At 45.5% G+C, this 17,536-nt stretch overlaps 1 protein-coding gene across 8 annotated transcripts in view; it reads right to left on the bottom strand.

The window, feature by feature from the left end:
- KCNAB2 (potassium voltage-gated channel subfamily A regulatory beta subunit 2) overlaps nucleotides 1–17,536 on the bottom strand; it is a 1,347,681-nt gene that overhangs the window by 415,963 nt on the left and 914,182 nt on the right. For all 8 annotated transcript variants that reach the window (XM_069610272.1, XM_069610273.1, XM_069610271.1 and 5 more), the window contains one exon: nucleotides 9,369–9,406. In XM_069610272.1, coding sequence (XP_069466373.1) covers nucleotides 9,369–9,406 — 38 coding nt within the window. The remainder of the gene's footprint in view (nucleotides 1–9,368; nucleotides 9,407–17,536) is intronic.

Here is a 17,536-nt window from a genome sequence, read left to right as displayed (position 1 = left end):
CATGTGAATCCATGCCAGACCCCTGCTGGAGAACAACAGTTACAGGTAAGTAACTTGTTCCTCCTCCAGCATGGCGTCTGGCATGGAGTCACATACTCATGAATGCGATTACACAGCAGTACAACCACTCACCCCGGAACAGACTCGCCTCAAACAAACAGGTTGCGTAGCACCACCTGGCAGACTCTGGACTCATCCCTGTTGACGCAGTAGAATTTCGGGAGGGTGTGCGTAGATCTCCATGTAGCAGCCCTGCAAATGTCTAGCGGGGAAACCCCAGAGAGAAACACTGTGGTTGCTGCAATGGCTCTGTTGGAATGGGCTCTTGGCCGGCCTAAAAGAGGTCTGTTGGCCAGATGGTGACAGTGTATGATGCAGCCGGAGAGCCTCCTGGATATGGAAGCCTTTGACAGGGCCTTCTCGTGATTCACATGTCCAAAGTTAATAAAGAGTTGTGATGTCTTCCGACAATCCCTCGTGCGGGCCACATAGAACTTCAAGGCAAGGGCAACGTCCAGCGTATGCAGCGACCGAAGTAGGATTCGGGAAGAAGACTGGAATTACCAAGGGCTCATTGAAGTGGAATTCAGAAGGAACCTTCGGCATAAAGGTGGTGCGGGTCCGAAGCACCACCCTTCCACCATGAAAAGACAAGTAGGTGCATTTGCGGGAGAGAGCCTGAATCTCCTTGACCCGCCTGGCTGAGGTGATGGCCACCAGGAAAGCCATCTTCCAGGAGAGAAACTTCAGAGGAGCAAGATGCAACAGTTCGAACAGAGGCCCAATGACTTTAGTAAGAACAACATTGAGTTCCCGAGCCGGGGCAGGAGCTTTCACTGGCAGAAAAGTCCTGAAGAGGCCTTTCAGATACTCATTGACAAGCCTGTGAGACCACAGCGATGGCCTGCCTGGTGACTGTGTGTACCGGAAAATGGCTGCCAGATGCACCTTGGCTAAGGATAACAAGTACGGCAGTAGCTGAGGGGCTGTGACATGCAGAGGTGTAATCTTTTGCACCCTGCACCACACAGTGAAGTGTTTCCATTTGTGGCCGTAACACGAAAGTCTTGAGGATGCTCTAGCCTTTGCCAGGACCTACCTAATGTCCGATATAAGGAATGCATGGTGGCAAGAGTAAGACAGACACAAGTGACCACAGTTCAAGGGTGTTTATTGAACTTTTGCATGGGTCTGATAAACGCCCATCTAAACCTAAATCTAAAGATGGGAGCAAGCTACGACCATCAAATAATAAAGAAGGCAGTCCTACTGGAGTCGTGTCAACATAAAAAGGGCCTATACTAAAAAAAAACAATTGCCAATCGTTACTACTGGTTACAAATAGTGTGGGGTGCGGTTAATGAAAAAGAAAGCAGTGTTCACAAAATGATAAGTCAGGATACTTAGGCTGTTGGCCTCCCTTCTCTACGTTTTAAGCACGGGGCAAGACGGTTCACTCGAGCAAAGCGCACATTCTGGCTTCTGAAGCACGAGGATACCGTTCCAGTTTCACAGTTCACAAAATTCAAGACCTTCTGCATTCAAGTCTCTTTACTTCTCACTAGTCTCTTGACCCCGAGGGCCTGCTGTAACAGAAATGACACGTTAATGTTCTCTTTAACGTTCAAAGTATTCACTCTGGATCCCCTTCAGCCTGGCTCAGATCCTTTTCACAAACAAAAAGTACAACGTTGGATCCCCTCTTCCGGGCTCAAAACCATTCAACTTTGGATCCCCCTCTTCCTGGCTCCCATTCCTTTACAAAAACAAGGTTCAATTAGTCTCCCATAGCCGGGCCTGACCAATTGGATTTACTTTATACTGTCAAAGACTTTGGAATGTGCACGGGGGTTAGCAAGACCCGATGCATGACCACTTTGATCTCAATTATTCTTTCACACTCAGCAACAGTTGGATACCTAACAGAGACTCGAATGAGCACCACGTGGTGCTGGTCTATTCCGTTTATGGTATCTTTTCTTGATTTCCCCAGAGTTCAATCATGAAGTTAGAGTAATTCTTTCTGGCTTTCAATTACAGTCCCGTTGCTCATTCCAAAAGCTTCATACAATGTTCCCTTTATGCAATGTTGCTGCTTGTAAACTTGGCTCAAAACATAAGCTGGTTTGGTATGAGTCTCTCCGACTCAACTGCTGTGTTGCTTTTTCGGATGGCGCGCTGTTGTAGGAGCCAAGGACAGTACTACAGCAGCAATTGCTCCTCTCAACCTTGGTTATCGACACGGGAGAGCCCCGGGTACATCTGATACACTCTAAGTTTGATCAGACTTAGTTGCTGGTCTTTGGTTTCTTACTTTCCAAGGCTCGTGAAAGTAACGGTCTTTATAGGTCAAGGGTGATTCCTTCTTACAATCTTTTCTGGTATCGCTGTCTTCCTTGTATTAATGCCATCTTGGAACTGCTGTTTCCTTGTGTGTTTTGCCTCACTCAGAGTGTTCTTTCGTGCTCCGCCTTTCATCCGTGTGGGGAAGTGTGATGGAAGTCAGGTGTGTGTGTGTGTGTGTAATGATCCGTAATTGACTGACCTTGCTGACCGTGGTGTTGGGACATGTCAGATATATGGCTCTGGTGTTAATACGTTGTCGCTAACGGTGAACTGTCTTTGAGAAAGTGTTTGTGTCAGGAAAGGGGGAGGGGCGGAGTTGAGTTACTAGGTATCCTACCAGGTAGGATAGGAAAAAGGTGTTACAGGGAAGGGGATACAGTGTCTCACCGCCTGGTGTCCCACTTCCACAAGACCCCTGATCCAGAAGTCCTCCCGCACTGGTCTATGGGGTCCCGTTTCAGCATCCCCCATTCCAGACTACAGTCACCACGCACACCTCTTTGGATGCATGGGGGTCCCATACCGGACAGTACCACGACAGAGGCCTCTGGCTTCTGGAGGAGAAGGATCTGCACATCAATGTTCTGTAACTGCGGGCCGTGTTTTGGGCCCTCAAGTCTTTCCTACCTCTTCTGCAAGGACAGATGGTGAGAATTTTCATGGACAACACCACCAACACTATGTTCAACATTCGGAAGCAGGGCGGGACCAGCTCCCCTGCTCTCTCCATGAAGCGGCAGGCTCTGTGGCAATTGCCCATTTTTCAGGACATGATCTTGTCCGATTTCATCTGGCTGGCATCAAGAACACCATCGAAGACTCCCTACGCAGGGAGTTGCGGTCCAGCCACAAGTGGGATCTACAGCAGGCACAGACGTCACATCTGTTGAACATGTGGGGCCTCTTTTAGATCAACCTCTTTGCGAAAGCAGCAAACTCGAAGTGCCAGGTGTTCACCAGCAGATTCCCCCAGCCAGGGAGCCTGGGAGATGCCTCTTCCTGTACGCGTTTCATCAAATACCTCTGCTGCTTCGTGTGATCAGCACACTAAAACGCTGTCGCTGCAAGATGATACTGATTGCCCCGGCATGGCCGCGCCAGATCTGGTACCGGGAACTGCTCCGCATGGCGGTGGTGCCAGCCATCCAGCTGCCTCCTCTTTCCGACCTCCTCTCCAGAGAAGGAAGGAAGGAAGGATACTACACCACAACACAGCGTCACTGAACCTCGTGGCTTGGCTCCTGCAGCCATAGAGTTCAGTGTGAGAAACCTGAAGGTGTTTCACCCGCTAGTCCCCGGGGATCTGTCATGCATGTAGCCAGGACATGGCCATTGCTTTTGGATCCATTTCCTGGGAGTGGACCAGTGCGGGTCTGCAGCATGGCGCTTAGCATTTCTGGGAGGAACATCCTCAGTGGATCTCAACCTCTTTCCCAAGAACGCTCCAAAAGTCGGCCGAACATGGAGGGGACCAGTGCACACCCAGAGGCCACACCTGGAGCTCTATCTTCCTCCAGTCACACAACCAACCTGTGGTAACGGTCTCGCTTCATCTTGGTGGGGAAACCGCAGCAGATGTTTCATTGGTACTAGTCATGGTCAGGATGCAGATCATAGAGGCACCTTGTGTGCCTGTTTTCCACATAGATCTTCCCCAAGCCACATCTGGTGCAGAGCCTGAACAGACTCCTCTTGCCTTCTTCTGACATGCTGAGGTGTGAAGTAGGCCTCAACTAGGCTTTCCGAACTGGAAAAACAAATATCCGACGATGTAGTGGCCGATCTTCACCAGCAACGGATCACCGCTGCCGGCACTGACCAACCGTCAGTTAATGAGAGAGGTTTGGACAAAAATAACAGATTTAAGGGCTCTGCCCTGCTGAAGGAGTCTTGACTCCAAAATGCATTGGCTTTAGAGCTCTCCCCTAGATGAGGCAACAGCTGTCCTCCCTCACTCTTGGACATAAAATTTCAATTTTCTGCACTAATGAATTCTCAAGATTGTTTGTTTGAAACGTTAACTATCAATTTAAGTACTGGCTCTTGAGAACCACATAGCAAAGATATCAACTTGATTCACTTCTCTACTATCATAACTCTGCAAGGAGTACATTTTCAGAGCGACTTGCTAGCTGTGTGGTTGCCACACAGTTTTCTCGTTTACAATTGTTTGGATCCAGGTGCCTTTGGATCTCTTCAACCAGTTAGCTCCTTGGAATTGCTGTTAACTTAACTATTCGAGTTATAAACAAACCTATTATTTAGCTAATTACTAGTGCCCACCTCCTTTTTCATTATTGGACAAAAATAAAACCATTGATCCATAGCAAAAATTCACAAATAGGAAAAAATGGCTTGAAGAGCAAATCGAGAGAACTCCCTGCACTAAAGTGTGCAGTACAAATCTGAAGATGGCAACTGGGGCTGAGGCTTAGGGAGACGGTGATCATTGGATGGGTGCAGTATGACCCATCCAGGGACAAAGGCAGTTTTCAAACTTTAAAGCGAGACCGCTTTCTTTTTTACAAAGGATTCCCAGCCGGACGACGGGAAATAACCATGAGCATGCAAATCCATGCTAGATCCCATGCTGGAGCAGAGTAGCTCCTTAAACTAGTGGTCTTCACATGTTCAAGGCAGGCAGCGTCACCTTCAAGGTAGTCACAACCAAAATACTTCATGTGGCCAAGAAACCATATGTGGAGGTCAACCACCACCAGCAGCCATAACATGGCCTGACTGGAAACAAAGAACTTCATGAAGGGCACAAAATAGGAAAAGAGATAATTTCCTGCTACGCACTCGGTCCATGGAATAAATTACCAATGCCGAGAAGTCTGACCCCTCTGTCCCACCATTCAGGATGGACTTAAAAGACCATTGTCTTCAAAATACATCTTGCTAATGGCAGACCGCTCCACTCAACCCAACTTCTCTACCTATGGGGCTTCCTGCTCTGTCCCTACGCATTCCAGCTATATTCCAGCTATATTGCTACCCCCAAACCCTACCTGAAACACCTTGCATTGCATTCTCTATGTACAGCACTCCATTGCTTTATAGGTAAATTTACGCTTTATAAATCCCATACAAACATATATATCGGAGTATCCCCATACAAACATATGTATCAGAGTACATCAGTGATGCTCAGAAGCAGGTTTCTAGGAGGAAATACTTGAAAGTCCTTATCTTGACTCAATTGTAGTAGTGAAATGAGAAATACAATGGAAAATGTGAATACATTTGTTTGGGACACCCCTTATCTAGGTGCACTGTGTGAGGGATCCTCCTGTTATGGAATGTACAAGTGGAGCACTCCAACTTTAGAGGATTGAATAAATGCCTTTATGTTTTATTGTAACTACTGTTTTTAAACCGCACAACCAATTAACATTTTTACAAGCATACGGTGTGGCTGAATATTCACCTAGCAGCAACAATTAAAACAAGGCTAAATGATGTAAGGGGTTTGTTTTTTTTTAATTATTGAAGCCTGCCTTGGCCAGGTCTTGTCCGGGCTCAACACTTGAAGTAGAAGACTCTGTGGAATCTGCAGATTTATTTATTTTATCATGTCAAATTCCCAATTTAGGCTTTCCCCATCAGCCACCTCCCTCATTTCCTTTAGGAGGGCAATGAAGAGGCATCAATTCAAACTTGTATTCTCTTTACAATGTTAAGGGGTGACACACACACACACACACACTTCCTGCCCCAAATAGATAAAAGATGGATCAAGAGAGCAGAGCACAGTACGAGCAAGGCAGACCACACGACGAGACAGCTATCCAAATCTGGCAGTTCAAGAGGAGAAAGGTGGCAAAAATTAGGAGGCTAACGAGGAGAGACACAACCTTGCCCTTTTTGGACACACCCATGAAACCTCAGCAGAAGGAATCGTAAGACTGAGGACTATAGCGCAAGTGTGTTGCAGCAGATGTCAATGGTATACACAGCGTGTCGTCGCTGATAAGCTGGAGTGAGGGAGACTCCTGCTACTGTGGTACTGCTCTTGACCGCAGCTACAAGAAAAGCTCAGCGGTTCATCACAGCCAGTGAGTCAAAGGGAGAACCGATACGAACCGGCTGTGGTGAAGGAAAGTCGCAAAGTGAAAGAAGTTCAAAGAACTAAGATTGTAAATGGGAGACCAGCTGCAGAAGGAGATCGGCACCACGTGGGTGCTGCTCCAAGAAACTCTGGTCGAGCCCCATCTGAGTAAAACTACAGATACCCGCCAAGATAGGTCAAAGTGGTCATACAGGAGGTCAAGCAAAATCCCTGTACAGTCGAAAGCCTTTGACCTAAGAACTATAAAGAAAGCAAGGGAAGCAAATCCCGCCACATGAGAAAGCAAGGGAAGTGAATCCCGTAAACATTAAAAGTAAATGTAAAGGTGAAGTTGGCAAGAGTGAACCTGGGAGAGGGATGCTGACGTGAAGGGGGCAAAGTCTTAAATCACGAGAAACAGTGTGGTGACAAAGGTGAACTCGACCGAGGGATGTCCACTGGAACTAGATATAAAGATTTGTAAGTGAAAGGACAAGCCATAGTGAACCCGGAGGAGGGAGGCAGAAAGTAAAGAGGGGTCAGCACCCGGAAGAGGGGGACCCAGGGGTGAAAAATCCTTACCCTAGGTAAAACCAGGAAACAAACTTTCATTTTTGTTGAAGGAACTTTTGTCTTTGTTATTAAATACGTCAGGCCATCAAAGGCAAGAGATTTTAAAGAGAAACGAGACTTGGCCATCGACAGCTCTGATAACTGCAAGTCGAACTGTCGACTCGGGCTGGGAAAGCAAGACCCAAGCTAGCACATCCTGACATATTATTTGTGAACACTTCTTTCTTTTCTTGAAAACCATCCCACAATCTTTTTGTATTAGTTGTAAGGTTTGGCAATAGTTTTCTTAGTATAGGCCCTTTTTATTTGACACAACGCCACTAGGACTGCCTTATTTTCATTTGATGGTTGACGCTGGCTCCCATCTTAAGATTTAGGTTTAGATTAGGTGTTTTTCCAACCTGCATACAGTTTAATAAACACCCTTGAACTGTGATCACTTGTATCCGTCTTTGTTGTTGCCACCACGAGTTCTTTACACCTAAGGGGCATTGGCTACATAAAGCCCCACTCCATCGCAAACCTGTCCGGAACTGCAGAGGTGAGGTAAGTGTCTGAAAATATTTAGACTACAAATCTATGTGCGACAGCACACTATGCATACAACATATGAGAAAAGTCTGCTCTAGCTTAACAAATATTTCAGTTCTATAAGAAAACCGTAAAGGGGCCTGAAATTACCCAACTCTGTGGATTCGATTGTACAAAAAGAACCCTTCGAGCCAATGTCCTCCTGAAACAAAAATGTTCACAAGTTTGCATATTGTTATTAGCACCCAGAAGGTGACATAGAGCCTCCCTGCCAATCAGGAAGCTCGAAAGACGGGCTTTACCTCATGGTATTTACGTGTTTTGAGGCTTTGTGACATCTTTCCTCCCAGGGTGTAAACCTCTGAGCCCCCTCCACCTACTCCCTCACCACTTTCACCTCTCCCACCAACTGCCTGCACCACCCCAACTCAGGCCCCACTTACCTGCAGCCACCTCATACTCCAGGTACCGAAACTCCCGGTGCCCCACCTTCCACTCGCAGCAATGGCCACCATGGAAGTTACATTTAGTCCCTACGTCCATAGCAGCCCTATTTTGTTTTTAAAGTTAAGAAACAGCAATCGGGCCATTTCTCAAAATAAAAATATGACATCACTGTAATAGCATTTCTGATGATTGTATCTGCTTAGATTCACATGCTGTGCATATAGTCAGACATCTATTGGAAATCGCAGAGTATTGCATCTTTCTTTCGAAGATTGAAAGGGGGCGTCGACGTGGTCGTGACTAAAACACTATCCCTAACGTGACGTTAAGTGTACCCAAAATCTCTCACGCATCAAGGTCCCTCTGGTAGTGGTTTTTTTGGCCGTGAGGGAGCCTTATAGTCAGCATGAGCGAGTACAGAAGAGAGAAGGTGTAAGAGGTCTATGTTCCTTCTACTCCACGAGGGGAGAAAGGGTGGGCGCATGTGAGGCACAGTTGCTCTGCATCAACGGTAAAGCAAAGATGCTAAGTGTTAATACCCGACTAGACTGACCTACATTGAATGTGGGCCAGTGACAACACTTATGTTTGCTTTACCCTTGATGCACAGTAACTGTGTGTCAAGGGCAAAGCAAACAAATATTGTTAACTGGCTAGACTAGCCTACATTCAATGCACTGTACTGTGCATCAAGGGTAAAGCACAAAGAAAGCAATGCCATGTGCCTAGCAGTCCCCACCCATACATTTAGGGGCCCTGTTGAGTGGGGCTGCTAATTTTAGGAGTGGGGACAGAAACACACACATACACAAACACTTCCATCCACAGACACTCACACATCCTTCACACAACTCCTTGCATACACGCTTTCATTAGAATTAACACACCAACATACATACATATAAAAAAAACACACTTACATGCATACACCCACAACACGAGCCTGCACAGTCACAGAGAGAACCGGATGGCCTTTCCCCTCCCTCTCCGGGATGCAGACACACTGTCTAAAAGGAGAGGAGCCCACTCCTGTCAGTGTTTTCACATTGCAGAACTCTTTTCCGGTCAGGCAACGCGTCTATGCTGCTAACGTAAAATTGAGAGCTGGCAGGGCCAGACTTCCTCTATGCCGCCAGATCTCATTGGTATGCACTATGTTTGTGGGCTCCACATTCAAACGAGAAAAAAAATGTGTGCTGCAGCAATTGCACCCCTGCTAAGAGGCAGCTACCACAGTCTGCTGCAAATAAAGCACATAAATGGACTGTGCTACCTGCCACCCAGGTAAAGTGGCAGCCTGCCGACCAGGTGGGGGGCTCATGCCTATATTGGCGTGCCGTCACTGGTAACAGTATTTATTAAAGGAAAATGTATGGCCGCTTTAGAATGTATACATGCAGAGTGATAATCTATAACTTACCTCATCTGTGATCTGACCGCCGAACGTCACCCATGTTCCTGAAGAGACAAAATAAAATACACATTTTGAAATTGTTCTTTTAAACAACATATATTACTCCAGACATCAAAGCATTTGCTAGGCCATATTCAATCACACGCATTTTGGGGTATTTGAAAAAAGAGAATTCTGCTACCAACCAGAAAATGTGTTTTAGCTACTGTCATTGTAGTCTCAGTAGAACATTGCAATAAATAACATGACCATAGTCTAATCATAAAATCAGCTTTTACCGATTTCCATTGCATTCGGTCAAGTTTAGTGCATGGATTATAAGACATACATTACGATTTTGTTATCAGTTAACATAGGCCAAATTGATTGTGCCTTGTGAAAAATATTTAGTAGGGACTTAATGATTTGTATATCATGTTTTACCTAGACACTTTTCATTCACTGACAATGCAATTTTGCTTTTTGGGACATGTGGTGGCACTTTAGCACCACCTTGAGACAAAATCAATGGTACATAGAGGGATATAGGTGCTGAGATGCAGAACATATTGTTGGCATGAAAACTGGTAATGCTAATATTGGCATGGATTGTGTTCTTCGCAGATTATTTTTGTGCCCTGTCGTTCACCCTGCTTTCTTCTGATGGAATGATTGAACCTAGGCACAAGCAAACATAAGACAACTACAGAGCCATGTAATTCAGGGAGCATGAGTCACAATACAAGTCCTTCTTTCTCGACCTAATCCCTTTTTCGTCATCCCTCTGTCATTCTTTCCCCCGATTCCACTTTGTCCTCTTTAGTCCTTTGTCGTCTTCCTATTCCTTTTCCTCTTTCTCGTCGTAGTCATTCGTCCCTCTTCATCCTCGTCCTTAGTTGTCGTTCGAGACATTTCCTATTCCTCCTCGTTATCCCTCTTCCTCGTCCATCTTAAACCTCCCCATCCCAGTACCTCTTCCTCATATTTCTTCTTCCTTGTCTTTTCTTTGCGTTCCTGTTCCCTTGCCCTGAGGTCTGTTCTTCACTCCCAAGCCCTTCTTTCTTCATCTTGTCCTAGACTCTTCCTTTTTTTTGTCCCAGCTCCGCCTCTTCCATGTCTCTGCATATAGTCCCTTGTCTCCATCCTAGCCTGTCTCTCACGAACAGACAATCAGTCAGTTACATGCTCCATTATCCCGCTATATCACTTAAACTACATGTTCTTCACACCAACCCTTTATCTCCCCATTTGTTCCTCTCTCTGTCTCTCTTTCTCCATTTCATGCTCACCTCTCCTTTTCCCTCCTCTCTGGAGAGTGTGAAGTAAGAATTAAAGGTTGCATGGAGAGGTTTGTGAGAGGGCTGTGTGAGACAGGCATGGTATCAAGAGAGACACAGATGCAAAAGGGTGGTTTGAAAACCTTTATTTACTAAGGTTCCTGGGTTGGTGTAATGCCTGACTGGCCTTATCTCTAAAGAGGTAATTCCCTTAACTGATGTTTCTAATGGCTGTCGTTGTCTAATAGTACAAAACAAAAGTCTGTGTGTCTAGACCTATGCAGGCCCCCAAGCTATACAAAAATGTGATAGGAAGTATTTTTAAAAAGGAAAATAGTGGTTCAACAAAAAAAGTGTGAAAACAACGTTGGTTTCAGGTGGTCTTCTCACCAGATGTGGTTTGGTCACAGTCCCACAAATTAGTTCAATTAATAGGGCTATTCGCAAGGCCTTCTCCACAGGCCCCTTTGTAGTTAATCCAACTACCTTCAGTGTCTGAGTTCCTTGAGGTTCCTTTCCCCAAGCTTCAGCTTATTCAAGTTTCAGAAAAATACCATGAAATAAATGTAACAGTTCCTTTTGTAAGATTCTCGGGGTTCCCTTCCCCACGCTTCAATCCTTTCAATACCATTAAGGACATGACCAAGTCTCCAACTGGGTTGAGCCTCTTAAGGTTCCCTTCCCCAAGCATAGGCCCCTTTTAACTTTCAAACACCAAAGTTACTGTTATCAGGATACAGTGAGTCAATTTTATCTGAATACATTTTGTTTACTTTGATTTCCTTAGTAGGCCTCTTAGGGTTCCCTTCCCCCAAGCGCAGGCCTCTTCCAGCTTTCATACACAAATCACAAGATATCACAGTTCCATCTTGACTCCAGCTTTCAAACACAAAACATAATATATCGGAGTTCCGTTTTGATTTCACAGGGTGCCTTCCCCACATTTAGTCCCCACTAATTCAAAACCCTAATTTACCTGGTCAGAATGTACCTTTTTCTTATTGACAATTCTTTCCGTATATCATCCTTTCAGGTGGCAGAATCCGAGGCTTTTGAAAACGCCAGGCCCTTTGCTTTTCCTGAGTGCAACCACTCTGAACCTCTGCCCCCCCCTCTTTCTTTTCTTACTCTTACTTCTCATGCTACCTTTTTCGCCTTCAGATGCTTCCTGCACCCCTTTTCTTCTTTCATTTCTGTGCACACTTGCACTGTTTATTCTTGCTTTTCTTATCGTGCCCCTGGTACTTGCCCTTTATTCTTCTCGTGCTACCTTGCACCCTCACTTCTGGTTTCCTTTTATCATGCCCCGGGCACATTTCCTTGACTCTTCTCATGCCCCTCCCTTACGGGCCACTCGCACCCATGTGCTTTTCTTTACTTTCCAACACTTTCTGTCCCGATCAGTCTTTTGCTCGCTTTCCGCCCCGATCTGCTTTTTGCTTTAATTTCTGCTCCATTCTGTCGCTTTCATACTGTCTGCTTACTTTTGCTTTCAGCTCTGCTTTTAGCCTTTTCACTTTTTGCTTCACTCTTGCTTTCAGATTTTACACTTTCTGCTTTGCTTTTGCAATTCTTTGCCACTTTTACTGCCAGTGCCTTTCTCCCTCTACACTCTCATCCAACCGCGTCCTCCAGAGTTTCTCACATTCTCCATTAAACTCAACGGGCAGTGTTGCGTTGAGAGGCGGTTCCTCTGGTAAATGCGGGGTTGAGGTCAGAGTCTCAGCACCTGCCCCTCAGGCACTCATGGGGTCAGCACAGACCCCAAGGGAACACACATTCTCCTGAACCTGGCTGGCAGAAAGAAGGCTGCGCTTCTCCGGCTCCCTCGCCAAGCTGCAACTCTTAATCCACACTGGGCCAGCGTCTTCGCGTGCCCTCCTCCTCCAGCCTGCAGCTCCTGCTTCTCTCTGCTCCTGGGCTCCTCCGGTCCGTACTGCATCCCCAGCTCGCTAATTTCTGTGTGCATGACAACACCTTGCATAATCAGGTGTGAGTAGTTAACTATTGAATGCCTGACTATTAGTGGGACAACCTGAGTTCTTTACAAGGTAGGGGTTTCCCTTACTTCCCCCCCCGTTATTCCTATGGGTAATGTTTACTGATCTTAGTTGCCTCTTCCTCGTCTCAGTATTTGTTGGAAATGGGGAGGGAGGGCCGGGATGAGATTGTAAACATCCTCTTGAGGTTAAGGGAAAGAGATTAGAAGAGTAACACAATTAAGATTGAGTTCTAATCATTTTATCAGGATATTGACGGAGTATGAGAAAATCTCCTGATTTGTACTTCCCCTATGGAGGAAGTTGCCCCCTCTTTTATGTCTGCCAATGTCTTATGTGAATAGGGTTCTAGGTAGTATTACCTATGGTTGGGAGAGGATGAATAGATATTGTTCTTAGTACTCTGATCTTGTGTTACTTGCACCTTCCTCCCTCTCCCTCCTGGGAGATCAGCTCTTTTCCTTCTTGCCCTGGGGTAATGACGGATAGAATGAGATCTAAGGATTTTGCTACTTGGCATCTGGGACTTCCCCCCTCCACCGCTGACCCATTGGAATACTGCGTCTCTCCTAGGGTATTCGCCCGAGGGCAACAACGGACTCCCTACACAGGTGATCCTCGGGCGTCCACCCCCCAGGGTTGGGATCCAAAAGCAAAGGCCCTCCCTGGTCACCTGAATAGAGGACTCTCTGGGTCTTGCTGGGAGAATACCCCTAGGTTTCTCACAGTTGCATAACATGTGATGTAATTTACAAACATTTTGCTGTGTTATGCTGAAATAATTACCTCTTAAACCTGCATGTGGATCTGTGAGTGGTATTTCTACATTTCACAACTATGAAAGTATGCATGACACTTAAGGTGTTAAGCGTGAAACCTTCGGTTAAGAACTGAGTTAAGCAGCTGCTTTAGTTGTCCTGGAGTTGAGTGGTAAGGCATGAATTCTGCACAAAGGTTTCTCTGCAAGAAATTGACATATGACCTTCCTGCTATCAGATTTTCCTCATACCAAATATAAGATATTTAAATTAATGTTGGCACCTTATTTGCATATGCATGGCTGGTAAATTAGGTTTGGCCATGGTACAGACCTATAACCTCATCTCACTGCAAATGACAGCTATCAAGCAGAACATGACCCCTTACACAGGTTGTCATATCATATTTTTCTGGATTCAATTTCATAGTAGTACGGTCCTGCTCTTTGGAACTGTATTAAACAGACTGTTATGGGTTGCACCTTTCCAGTAAATATTCTTTACCCTACTGTGTAGTTTGAGCTTAAAGCTGTGTTTGAACAGTATGATTCTCTACAGGATGGTACAGAGATCAGAAGCATTTTATGGCCCACCATACCACGCTGCGTAAGGTGCAGAAATCAGGAAGTCAGAAAAGAGCTCAAAACGAAATTTGGAGGGAAAAATTGTGGTTACAAATCAAGGCAAAGGTGGGAAGGTCAAAGAGGAACGTGCAGTTGGAGAGTGTGGGGTGAGGTGGAGATCCTGATTTGTGGCAGAACGTTATCATACAGTGGAAATCCCATGGAATTCCTGCAGAAAGGACACAAGGCACAAGCAGGAAACTGCCAGAACTTGCAAGTGACACGGTATGAGAGGAGAGAGCCAGAGTAAGGCTGATGGTTGGACCTAGAAAGGAGGAAGGGTGCACAGTGGGGTTGGGAAAAACAATTCAATTGTCAAGCATTTCCCCATTGGTATTAGCATAATTCTTCGTTTTTTTTTTTTTTAATCAAATGATACATTTGACTGAATTTGGTCAGTACCATTCGATCAAGAAAAAAAAAACAATTAGGCTAACACATACCGAATATGTGGAGCGGGGGAGTCCCCCACGTCCCATGTTCGGTAGGGATGCCTCAATATTGGAGGCGGGGGAACAAAAAAAAAAAAAAAAAAGGGGGACTTGCGTTAGAGGGACGGATCCGACACCGCAGGGCTGAAGTGGACCAGGCAATGGGAATCAGCTAAGTGGGATGTGGGATTGGGGGGGGTATTTTCTAGATTGGTGCGAGTGTGTTTCATCCTCTGAGAACTGATCGCATTCTAGGGATGTAACGGTATAACGGTATACCGTTAAAGATACCGTGAACCACTCAATTGAACAATAATAACCGTCACATTGTTTATACCGTGTATACCATTAAGTGTGCTTTTCAATCTTATTTGGAAAGCTGCAGTAAGCAAGTGCTGCGCAGTCTTGGTCTTGCACTGTTGGATGTGCCATCTGCCAAGTAGTTTCAGTTGGAGCAGTTTTTAATGCCATTCCATAAACTACATGTGCCTGACACAAAATCAATATGTTAGCAATAGGAAGAATAAATACAGTGCAATGAAGGAAAAGGGTTTACTTTGGGTTGGCGGCTTTGGGGTTTATATATTTATAATGTATGTTTGCTAAACATATGACAATGGGGGATGTCCCTGGTTCTATCATTGAATTAGCATATAATAAGTCACACTGCAAAATTCACTCATCTCTGTGGGTATTCCCTGCTGCCATTCCAAAGGGTGACATGTCCTTGATTACTGAACACCTTTTGGCCCACAAGTAAACTTAAGGCTGTAACGTAAAGAGAGCGTGCGTGCGTGTGTGAGTATGCGCACAAGCTTATACTACCATCAGCCTCCATTGATCTGGGGCATGCATGTTATAAATATGGCAACACGTTCATCTTCACCAGTAGCCAGTTTGCTTTGCCAGTCGCAGCAGGGCTCTCCCCCCTCCTCCTTTCCACACATGTGTTTGTGTTTGGTGGAAGCAAGGGGTGGCATTTCAGTGAAAAGTAAGTTGAAAAGCCCAATTCTGGCTCTGGGTGCCTGGTTTTGTTTGTGATGATAAATCTGACAATTTATGACCTTTTAGAAAATATTTGTTAAGATTGGTTAACTCTACCTGCTATACCGCGATAACCATGATATACCGTCATTTTGCAAGAAGGTTATCGTACTGTCATAAAACTAATACCGTGACACCCCTATCGCATTCAGGCTGTTTTTTTTTGGAACAGTTTACCGCGATCAGTTCTCAGACGGTCAAACACACCCAAACCTTTCCCATTACCACGGTAATCAGCAAACAATGTATTACCGCTGGAAGGATTATCGGGAATGATTATTGTGGTAATATAAGACTGCATCCATGTGACTGTTATGTTATCGCCGCAATTTCCCAGGGGAAACTAGTGCATAACTGAAATGAGCTGGAATAAAGGGCCCATGGCCCAATGGTCTCTAGCAGTGTTGGTGTAACACAGCCAGACCCGATGGTCAGAGGGATCTGATAATTTAATAGTGATGGGGACAAGGGCCTCAGCTGTAAGCTTGTCCCACTGGCAACCACCATGGTCTTTTAGCTTACTTGGTGCAACAGCGACAGTGCCTATGGCCAGTTGATCACAGTCTCTTTGCCTAGTTTTTGCAATGTGGACAGTGGACGCAATTGAAGGCCATGGCCATTGGAATCTAGTCGTTTTCAAGGCAGGGCAATATGGGCCATGACAGGAAGCCAGTTGGCCTCCATCTTTTTAGTGTTTGGTGCCACATGGACAGTAACCATGTGATCAGTGGGCCCTGGGGAGATCTACCATAACAAAACTATTGACATTTAGAAGAAAAAAAACTTAGTTACGGCAACAAAACCCAGGAAATTTGGTCTGTGTGTGGGAAGTGACGACCATCTTAACTCTGAGTCCCCTTACTGCCAGCCCAAGCATGAAATCACAGCAGGAACAATGAGATAAACAAAATGACATAAGGCGAGATCGGACTCCAGAGTTAAGATGGTGGTCACTTTCCACACCCACGAATTGCCTGGGTTTTGTTGCGACAAATCGGGTCCTCTTAACACTGTCATAACTAAAGTTTCTTTCACTGAATCTTTATATACGCACACTGAGCCAGAACATCCTATAATAGCAAAAAATGCTAGGAAGTTACCCACAGGGCCAGTGCAGCGTGCCTTAAATCATACGATTATGATCATTATTATAACAAGAAAATGAAGAGTGCAACATTCACCACTAAAGTGATATCCTGTTGCTGTGTGCCCAAGGTGGGGTAAAACAAGGCAACTGAACATTTCTGCTGCTAAAACCGCCACATGGTCAAGGCTATGAGGAAAGCAAGGTGGTCAGGACGGGCCCAATAGAAGATGTAGGCGAGTATGTATTTCAAGGGTCAGCAACCGTTTACAACCCCCCCCATTAGCCCTACCCAGCATAGTCAAAGGTGAGGGATCTCCCATGAGCCCAAGTCTAAGCCGACGGTTGCACACTTCTGGTGTTCTGAGTCCCCCCTGAACAGGACCATCAAAAGATGGATGTGGGGGATAAACTGTGGCTGTGTTGTCACCCCCTTGATGGCTTTGTGCATTTATTAAAACCTACTGTTGAACGTATCCGCACTTTCACTCGGATACATTCAAAGGTAGGCACTAACCTGCTGATGCCATCAGGCTAATGTCCGCTCTCTCGACCACAGAGATCACCTCCCTACAGGTTGCTTGAATTACCCAACAGTCTGCTTCCTGTAGGATCTCCGGACTTATTCTTGTCTGTGGCCCTCCACCATCCCAACTGCCTTTTCCAGTTTTCAGGCAGAAGCCAGCCCAGGAGTTATTTTTGTAGGTATTTATCATAAATTTCATGGCTGCCAGATGGGTTTGGGGTTAGAATGGTGTGTCAAGGAGTAATATTTGGGGGGGGATGGGACAGAGTTACGTATATAACAATGTATAGATTGGTATCATGCTGTTTTTTGTTCCCAGCAAGCTGTGCAAAGGGGTCACCATTTTGCTGCCAATGCATTCACAACCCCGACGTCTTCAGCTTCAGACATGCGAGTTTAAAATAATATTCATACACCTCTCAAGGAATCAAAGAAACACTTGGATGGAATTT

The sequence above is a fragment of the Ambystoma mexicanum genome, chromosome 8 (genome assembly GCF_040938575.1).
Source record: "Ambystoma mexicanum isolate Mex_15411 chromosome 8, UKY_AmexF1_1, whole genome shotgun sequence".
In the NCBI taxonomy this organism is placed as follows: domain Eukaryota; kingdom Metazoa; phylum Chordata; class Amphibia; order Caudata; family Ambystomatidae; genus Ambystoma; species Ambystoma mexicanum.
Note: the sequence above shows the minus strand (reverse complement) of the source record. Positions and strands in the feature narration are given on the sequence as shown.